We start from the raw sequence: 9,601 nt of genomic DNA on the forward strand, positions 1-9,601 counted from the left end.
CTTCCTCCTCCTCTTCCTCCTCCTCCTCTTCCTTCTCCTCTTCCTCCTCCTCTTCCTCCTCCTCCTCTTCCTCCTCCTCTTCCTCCTCCTCTTCCTCCTCCTCCTCTTCCTCCTCCTCCTCTTCCTCCTCCTCTTCCTCCTCCTCTTCCTCCTTCTCCTCTTCCTCATTCTCCTCTTCCTCCTTCTCTTCCTCTTTCTCTTCTTCCTCTTCCTTTTCCTCCTCCTCTTCCTCCTCCTCTTCCTCCTCCTCTTCCTTCTCCTCTTCCTCCTCCTCTTCCTCCTCCTCTTCCTCCTCTTCCTTCTCTTCCTCCTCCTCTTCCTTCTCCTCTTCCTCCTCCTCTTCCTCCTTCTCCTCTTCCTCATTCTCCTCTTCCTCTTTCTCTTCTTCCTCTTCCTTTTCCTCCTCCTCTTCCTCCTCCTCCTCTTCCTCACTGTCCCATCATCCTCCTGCCATCCCAGGCATGGGTGCTGCTTCTGACCAGGTGGTCCCAGAGTACCCGGGAGGGGTCATCTTGCCAGCTGGCTGCTTTCCTCTTGGGATGAGGTCCTGCATGCTGTGGCCCCGAGTTTCTGGCGAGTCTGCTGCCCACCACCAGAGCCTCCACCTTCCGCTTCCTGGAGGCTCCTGGGCCTAGCTGCCCTCAGCGGCTAGGAGATGGCGGGCCGGGGGCTGAGGCCAAAGAGCCCGGAGCTGGTGCCAGGAGACCCAGCCCCAGCCCTGCCTCTACCCTGATCCTGCGGGTGGCCTTGGCACAGCCTCTCCCAGGTCTCCCAGCTTGGCCTTCACCAGCTGTCAACAGGGGTGGACCCCTGGTGACCCCGACCTTCCGAGTCTAATGGCCCCTGACAGAGAAATGGGGAGGGGCCCGGCCTCTCCATTACCACACACTCCCCCAGCAGGGGTACCTGCAATGGGCCTCAAGTGGGAGCTCAAGGCGGCCCTGGCCTTTCCCTCCATCTCCACCCATTCGAGTCCCTGCATGGTTCTGGCTGCGGCCCCCTCTTCCTCTCACACCCGTAAAGCAATGAGGACACTCTGCAGCCACAGCCGTGATCTCCCAGGACATGGCTCCCACCTCGTCAGGCCTGCTCACCTGGCTGCTCCTGCACCTGACCTCACACTTACCGCACTGTCCCATCTGCCAGCAATGCCCCTGCTCCTCTGTCCCAGCCCCTGATGGCCCAGGGGCGTCTTCTGCGCTCCCACAGTGGCCCATGCCACCCTCACCTTGCTGGACTGAATGCCCAGCCTGCCTGGCCCCTGGTTACTCCTTGAGTAACAGGCTCTGCGTCGTCACCTCTCCCTGTCAGGGCTAGCTAGGGGCACCCGGCCGCAGTGGGAACAGGGACGGTGAGGGGAAGACGGTGGCCGGGCCTCCATGCCAGCTGGGCCATGGTCCCCAGCCAGCCTGACCTGTCAGGTCCTCCTGGGGTGACCACAAGTCAGCAACAAGGCCCAGTGAGTGTCTGATCCTCAAGGCGGCTCCAAGTCCCATTTCAAGAAAACAAAGGCCTGAGCTTTCTTCTTGCTCCCTCTGAGCCGCTGACCTGTCCCAACCACAAAGTCCCCTCCACAGTCCCCAGACCCAGGATGGACACTACGCCGTAGGCCAGCAGCCGGCATGGGAGGTGGAGCAGGGGGCCCCAAGGACCCTCTCCCCCACTGCGCCGGGATCCACGGGAGAGGGCGGCATGGTGCAGACGAAAGAGACGGTGCTGACCACCACGGGCACCAAGCAGACCCCTGCGGCCGCGGCCCCGCCACTCCCAGAGCCCCCAGGGCCTGAGCAGCAGGCTGGTTCTAGGAGGCCCGTAGGCAGGCCCCTCCTGGGCACAGGGCAGGGCCTGGGCACCCCCTACAGATGGAGGGAGGCCTAGAGGACAGGGGTCGGAGGACCCTCTCAGCCCTCTCACGGACTTACTTCATGCCGGCTGCCTCCAGCCGGAAGCTGGCGGGCTGCCTCCGCATGCAAGGACACAGCCTCGAGGCTGGCTTCAATACTATCTGCAAATCAAGACAACAAAAGGCGATTACAGATGGAGACCCAGCTGCCCTCGCCCTGAGGACAACGTCAAAGGCGAGCGCAACAGAGCCTGAGCCCAGGGCCTCCAGAGGAGGGAGGCTGCAAGGACGGGCTGGGCTGCTGGAGGCACCCTGAGGGCTCTGCCTGGTGTGGGCAGTAGGCAATGGCATTAGAACGGAGACCTGGAGGGGGCCCAGGAAGGAGACTCCTCAATGCCCACACCGGTGAGGCAGGAAGTACTCACTCAGAAAAGGGTGGGGGTGGCAGCGGGAGGTCAGGGCTGGGGTCAGGTCCCGCTCTGTCATGACACTGCCTGGGCTAGCCCCTCCACTCTGTGGCACGACCCCCTCTGAAGGGGCACAGCCCCGGCCTGAACATCTGTGGAGTTGCAACGGGGCTGATGGGGGCCAGGTCTGCATGCACAGGGCTCTGACTAGCCACATGCGCTGCCCCCACTCGGCACAGGGCTCACCAGCAAATCTCGCCACCATGGGGGGCTCATGGTGCCTGGGCAAAGCCAGGCTCAGTGGCTGCGGCAGTGCTGCCCAGGGAAGCCACATCAGCAGGGCCCACAAGAACCACCAGACCAGGCCCAGGGCAGCCCCAGGGATCTGGAAGATTCTACATCACCACACCAGCAGCAAAAATGGCAGTAACATGTGCCACGACTGCCTACGCCGCCCTCGCCCCACAAAGAGTCTGGGACAGGTTGTGGGCTTGAGGCAGTGAGTGGTGACAGCATCGGCCCCACAGGCCTTGCCCACACCAGAGCCTCCACCTGAATCCAAGTGCGCCACCTGGGCGGTCCCTGGTGCTCAGCGTCCCCTTCCGCCCAAGGGAAGGACACGTGCCGCCCGGGCACCAGGAGCGCAGGCGCAGGTGCAGGCTGGGTCCGCAACGGAGCCAGATGCAAACACAGGGCGGGCACACCTTCCTCCCAGAGGGAGGCTCCCTGGAAGGCCTGCCTCCACTCCAGCAACTGGAGAAGGGCTTGGGAGGCAGAAACACCTAAAGAAACCACACCTGCAGTAACCCCGGGACGGGACGGGCTGACCTGAGCCTTCGGGGCTCGAGGCCTGGAACAGAAATCGTCATGACCACAGGCACTGCTGCCAGGCACAGCGCCACCTCTGGCCTGGCAGGATTGGCTCTGAGGGAGCAGGGTCCTCAGAAAGACAGGGCCACTCCCCACCATCCCAGCAGGGCCTCCCTTCTGTCATCAGGGAACCGGCCCCATCTCTGCAAGCCCCTGGGCAGGAGGTGGTGCCCATGAGCTCTGCCTTCAGAAGCCCCCCAGGCCTCACAGGGATCCTTGAACTTTTAGTCACCAGCTCCACCCCACCCTCACCCCCAGCCCAGGGCCCTGCTGGAGCACCCTGATCGCTGCATATGGGGGCTCCTGCCCCAGCCAGGGCGGGGAGAGCCAGACCCCCGCACAGGGAGCCAGGGCCAGCAGAGGGTGGGGATGGGCAACAGCCTGGGCTGCTCCTGGAGTACAGCACCCCTTATGCTGACAGCCCTCAAATGGACACGGCTCTCCATGCCCTGCCACATCAGGGTCATGACCCTCTTAGCCAGTGGAGGAGGAGAGGGAAGGAAGATGGGGCCAGGGGCGTGATGGAGTCCCCCACAACTGCCACCCAGGAGAGACCCGCCTGCCAGGGAGGAAGCGCCAGACTGGACCTGGGCACTGCCCCTCTCACGTGCAAAGAAGCCACCTTGTATCCACAGCAGCAACAGCCTGGCCTCACTTCTGTCACTGAGCGGTGAATGCAGACAGCACAGAACATGTGTCAGGAGGACAGGAAGGCCGTGGTAGTCTGATCACAGCTGTGAGGCTGGGGGCAGCGATCTGACAGTGCGGGGGTCTCCCACAGAGCCCCCTGTACCCTCAGTTTCCTTTGAGGTGTGTGTGCTGTTCTCTGAGTGTCTGGGGATGGCGAGACCAAAGGCTGTTCTCTTTGGCTCCTGGAGGCCTGGCCTAATGCTTGGCTGTCCCTTGGATCGTGGAGCCAGGGGACCTGCAAGGGGCCCCTGTGGATCACCCCTCTTGTCGGGAGGGCCACTAACTCAGGGGGCCCTGGACAGGCCACGTGCCCTGGCTGGACCCCTTCTCTGCCCATGCCCTGCCTCAGCCAAGCCCTGCACCCCGCTCACAGACTCAGCCAGTGCCCAGTCCTGCTCTACATGGAGCCCCGAAACCAGGGACTCTGACCATAGCGTGTGACCTGCAGGCCCACCCTCAGGGCGGGGACAGACATCCTGCTGTTCAGGGCTGCGTGTGCTGGCCTTAGGCCTAGGGCAGTCCTAGGTGCATTCTCAACCAGCTTGGCACTGCCCACAGTCAAGACACATCACGCAACCATCACCCGACTCCGCAGCCAGCAATGTCTTCCTCAGCGCCCCGGCTGCCAGGTGGGCACACCATGTCCTGCCCCAGGGTGGTACGCAGAGATGGGGAGGGGAGGGAGGCTGCTCCTGGGCCCGTGTGGCCCTGTGTCCCTTGTGGGGTGAGGCCAGGTTCACTGCGTGGGCCCTGTGGCACTGAGAGGCACTCCGAGACCTCATCAGCCATCATCCCTGGGCCTGTGGCTTTGCCGGGTCTTGGAGACCCATGGTCTGTGGGGTCAGCCCTGCAGAGCCACAGGGCCCTGGGCACCTGGCCCTCCCGACAAGAGGGGTGATCCACAGGGGCCCCTTGCAGGTCCCCTGGCTCCACGATCCAAGGGACAGCCAAGCATTAGGCCAGGCCTCCAGGAGCCAAAGAGAACAGCCTTTGGTCTCGCCATCCCCAGACACTCAGAGAACAGCACACACACCTCAAAGGAAACTGAGGGTACAGGGGGCTCTGTGGGAGACCCCCGCACTGTCAGATCGCTGCCCCCAGCCTCACAGCTGTGATCAGCCCTGCAAGCCTGGCCCTGCCCAAGCCCCGGGCAGCACTGTTGCAGAGCAGAGAACACGGCCAGCTCCAGTCATCTGGGCCTGCAGTGAGGTCCCTGTCCCAAGCACTCCCTCATCCGGGAATTGAACAAATGTCAGCTGCTGTCAGCCCCACACCGAAGGTCCACCCTTGCCCTGAAGCACTCCCCAAACCAGGCCTGCCTCTGCCTGTAGAACCCTGAGCTGCAAGGCCCTGCCCTGCAGGAGTGTGTGGCCTCCCTGGAGGCGGATACAGCCACTCCTGGCCTGCACGGGCCTGAGAGGAGAACCCAGGTCCTCCTCCAGCCCCACTCTGTGACGAGGCCCACTGACTAGGCTCATCCCTAAGGCCCATCAAGAGGCCAAGTGCCCAGGCCCATCGCCTAAGACCCACAGCCCAGCCCCACAGCCGGGTTCCTTGTCCAAGGCTAGCCACAGGCTTGGTGGCACCCTGGGTCAGCACGCATCTCCCAGCCAGCCCGGCCCGCTCTCCCCATGGGTCCCAGCCTTGTGCACCGCCATGAGCAGGAGAAGCTGAGGCTGGCTCAGGCTCCAAATTCTGCCATGGTTGCCAGTGAGGGCGTTTCAGGCCAGCCCCTGCCTGTCCATGAGGCTGAGTCCTTCTGTCCACTCTGTGGCCCTCAAGACGAAGCTGGTCCTGCTTCTGGGGCTTCGTCCCCAAAGTCCTTCCAGCAGCTCCCAGGAAGGCGAGAGTCCAGCAGGGCTGTGCTTTGAAGGGTGGGCCACCATGTGTGGAGGATGGCAAAGGAGCTCCTGGAGCGGTGTCTTGAGGAGGACAGGAGACGCAGAGGGAGGAGGCGCGGAGGCAGCGGGAGGAGGCGCGGAGGCAGCGGGAGGAGGCGCAGAGCAGCGTCACCCTCAGAGCCAGGGGCAGCTGTGGGCAGTGACGAGGCCCAGCCGAGCACAGAAATACCTGATGTCAGTGGTCCCTGGAGTGGGCCTGTGACCTCAGAGTGGGGCACAGTGTGTCCTAGGGGGCTGTGTGCCCAGAGGGACAGGTCAGCAGAAGGAGGGGGAAGCCACTCCACGCCAGAGCGAGGCACAGCATTAGTGGGGAAGGAGCCATGCTGGGGCCCAGGCTCCTCCCTGGCTCTGCCAAAGCTGCTCAATAGTGACCAACCAACAGGACACGTCACCTCCTGCTCCCTGGGGGCCACAGCAAGGGTCAGCCAGCTGGAGGCGCATCGGGCGGAGGCTCTTGCCACCTGCAGGCTGGCCTTGCTTTCTCCAGGCAGCCACACCCTGGGGCTCTGCGGCTGGGGGAGAGCAGAGGGAAGTTCTCCTTCCTCCCAAAAAGCCCGTCTTCAGACCCTGTGGCCAGCCGGACCGTGCGGCCCTGCACAGGGAAGCGGGGTGTTCTCCTTGTGGGGACCCGCTGGTATAGAAGACCTGGCTGCCTAAGGACAGCTGTGTCCACCTCTGGACTGCACCTGGGAGAGGAGGGCTGTGTCCAGGCCACATGACATCAGGTGGGAACACCAGAGGCCGAGACAGGGGCTTGAAGGGCACCAGGGCACCCTGGGTGGCACCCGCTGCTGCTGCTGCTGCGCATTGGAGAGCTCAGCCCCCATCTCCACCCCTCACTAGGCACCGGTCCCAGTGACCACCTGTGACTCCCTCCCCATTGTGGTGCTCACTCGCTACAGTGACGTGGAACTGGGCCCCAGCGTCCCATATGGACACCCGGTGGGCATGACTTAAGGTAGCATCTACAGTTGAGCCCCTTGGTGCCACAATGCCTGGCAATGCTGGGCAGACCCCGAGCTGGGATCCAGGTGGGAGCAGCAGCCCTTCCACTCCCCAGGCAGGCAGACCCGTCCCTGGCCCTGACCCTTGGTTTCCCCACCTAAAAGAAGAGAGAGGCAGGAGGATGGCGGGTCATCTCCACGGGCCTCTGGGTCTCCCTGGGAGGACGTCCCTCTCGGGAGCTGGTGCAGGAGGCTCGAAGCCTGCTTGCCAGCCCTGCTCACCCTGGGGCAGGGTGGTCCTGGGGGCGGGCTGTGGGGAGAGCCCACTTACTTGGCAGGGGCTCTGTGGCCTGGCCCTGGCCTTGAGGACCATGGGCGGAAAAGGTCTCTGCCACGACGCGCTCCACAGGCGTGAGGATGAGGCCGGGCACGGCGCCCTCTGCCAGCTTCTTGCGCACAGCACCCCGCAGGTCCCGCCACTTGTGCTTGAGGTCACCCAGGTCTCGGCGGCAGTAGCCCAGCGCATTCACCGCCTGCAGGATGCGGTTCCACACGCGGTGCTTCCGGGCGGGCGTGCCCCGCAGTGTCCCGAACAGCAGCGGGTAGTGGCGCCTCACCCTCTGCACCAGCACCTCCGTCTCCTGCGGGCTGAAGTTGGGCTTGCGCGTCTTGGTCCTGGAGTGGGTGCCCGGCCGCGGGGGCGTGGGGCCCGGCCCGGCACCCGGCAGCAGGGCCATGGCCGGCTCGGGGCTGCAGCTCTGCCGGCACGTAGCATTGCTGCCGCTGGACCCTGGAAAGGCACCAGAGGCTGAGCAGGGGGCAGAGATCTCGGGGAGAACAGCGCTGCCAGGCTTGGGGTCCCGGTCATCGCAGGCCCTGTGTCCGGGCACAGCGGCCAGGCCTCGCGTCAGCGCCCCGCACAGGCAGCCGGCATCCACGATAGCAAGGCCCCCGTGTCTCAGCCACTCTCTGGGCCTCCCGCCTGTCCACCTGGCAGGTGCCCTCTGCCCTCCCTGGGGCCCTGATCACATGTGGCGGGTCAGCCCTGGTTTGTCCCCTCCCCACAACTGCTCCCTTCCCTGAACTGCTGGCAGGAGTGCCCCTCCCGGTCCATCTGTCACTGGGACTGGTAGGCACCTACAGAGGACAAACCACTCCACACAGTCAGCACATCCCAGCCCGAGACAGCTGGCCAGGGGCAGAAACAGCTACAGACACCGCTGGAAGCTGACAGTGGGGAGAATGCAGGAGGACGAGGAGACAGGAGGGGTCCTGGGGACAGGAGGCGGTAAGGAAGCGCTGTCTGGGGCCACAGAGCAGCTGGAAGCCCAGGCTCCCAGGGGACTGAGGAGCAAGCAACCAGGAGGTGCTCAAGGGTCTCACCCGGCCAGCTGCCTGAGGGTCTCTGGACCTACTGCCAGTTGTCAGAGCAGGAGGGGCCAGGAGGCTGTTCTCGGCACAGGTCCAAGGTGAGGCCACAGCTTGCCCAGGGCATGGAGGGTGAGTGGGTGGGTGGGGCAGGGCCTGAGAGTCCTGGTGGGCAGCTGAGTGCTTTAACCAAAGGCCTGTGGGCACCAGGGGCAGACTGGCTCTTCCTCAACTGAGGAAAAGAGACACCCAGCTGGAGTTGCGATCCCCTGCCCCACTGGCTTGAGGCCCAGGGTTCCTGACAGTAGCAGGCACACTTAGGGGACAGGGTGAGGGCCGGGGGTTGGCGGGTAGGCCCTCAGGGCAGCAGGTGGCCTGAGGCTGGGGCAGGTACCCACCGACAGCTTCTCCTTGCTCTGACACCATGGAGGCCAAGTCCTTGATTATCTGATTCACATCCAGCAAGTTGCTCTGTGGAAACAAGACAGAGCCACGTCAGGAGCAGGGCTGTGGGGCAGATGCCCAGGGCACCTGAGAGTGCCCATCGAGGCTGGGGCAGGCCCAGGCAGCACCTGCAGAGCCAGGAACCAGCTGCTCTGTCCACTTCCTGTGAGAGAGGCATGGCTGGGCCCAGAAAGGGCCAGGGGCTAGCCGAGGGTCACCCCAAAAGTCAGAGACAGAGCAGGGATCTGAGTTCTCCGTCTCCTGACTCTCAGGCCAAGCCCCAAGCTCTCCAGGTGTCCCAGGGGCTGTGAGCTGCTTCCTTGGGTACAGAGGCCCTAGAGCCTGCCCCTAGGATTCGTAGTCTAGTGTAGGACAGCATCCTCAGCACTGTAAAGGCCTGACTGCAGGAGAGCACAGAATGTCAAAGGCAGATACCCCATCCCACTTGCCTGGGGCTCCTAGACAGAAAGGTCCGCCTTTCCCTCTCTGTGCAGCAGCACTGAGCATGGGCCAGCACACAGGCACTGCCCAGCAAACCCTAAAGAAGTGGGATAGATGGATAAATAAGTTCAGTGGAGTGGACAAAAGGGTGGATGGGTAGATGGGAGGATGACCGATAGATGGGTAGATAGGTGGGTCGACAAATGGAATGGTGAATGGGTGGATGGGGGGGTGGATGGATACATGGGGGGTGGGTGAATGGATGCATGGCTAGATGGATGGATGGGTGTATTGATAGATGGGTGGGTGATGGATTGGTGGGTGGATGGATAAATGGGTGGGTGGCTGGCTGGATGGATAAATGAATGGATAGGTGGGTAGATGGGTGGGTGGGTGGGTGGATGGGTAGGTGGACAGGTGGTTGGACAGATGGCTGTGTAAATAGATGAGTGGCTGGATGGGTAGATGGATGGATGGGTAGATGGATAGGTGGTTGGACAGATGAGTGGATAGATGGATGGGTGGATGTATGGACAGATGGGTGGGTGTGTCCATGAATGGATGAGTGGATGGATGGGTAGGTAGATGGATGAATAGACGGATGGATGGGTAGTTGGATGGACAGATGGGTTGGTAGATAAATGGGTGGGTGGGTGGCTGGCTGGCTGGATGGATAGACAGATGAGTAGTTAG

At 63.2% G+C, this 9,601-nt stretch overlaps 1 protein-coding gene across 6 annotated transcripts in view; it reads right to left on the bottom strand.

Moving 5' to 3' along the window:
* TSNARE1 (t-SNARE domain containing 1) overlaps window positions 1-9,601 on the bottom strand; it is a 136,486-nt gene that overhangs the window by 4,096 nt on the left and 122,789 nt on the right. For all 6 annotated transcript variants that reach the window (XM_037732497.1, XM_037732496.1, XM_037732495.1 and 3 more), the window contains 2 exons: window positions 8,422-8,494; window positions 6,987-7,445 (listed from right to left, as the gene is read on the bottom strand). In XM_037732497.1, the coding sequence (XP_037588425.1) occupies window positions 6,987-7,445; window positions 8,422-8,494 (532 nt within the window). The remainder of the gene's footprint in view (window positions 1-6,986; window positions 7,446-8,421; window positions 8,495-9,601) is intronic.

Source organism: Cebus imitator, unplaced genomic scaffold (assembly GCF_001604975.1).
Source record: "Cebus imitator isolate Cc_AM_T3 unplaced genomic scaffold, Cebus_imitator-1.0 Scaffold449, whole genome shotgun sequence".
In the NCBI taxonomy this organism is placed as follows: Eukaryota; Metazoa; Chordata; class Mammalia; order Primates; family Cebidae; genus Cebus; species Cebus imitator.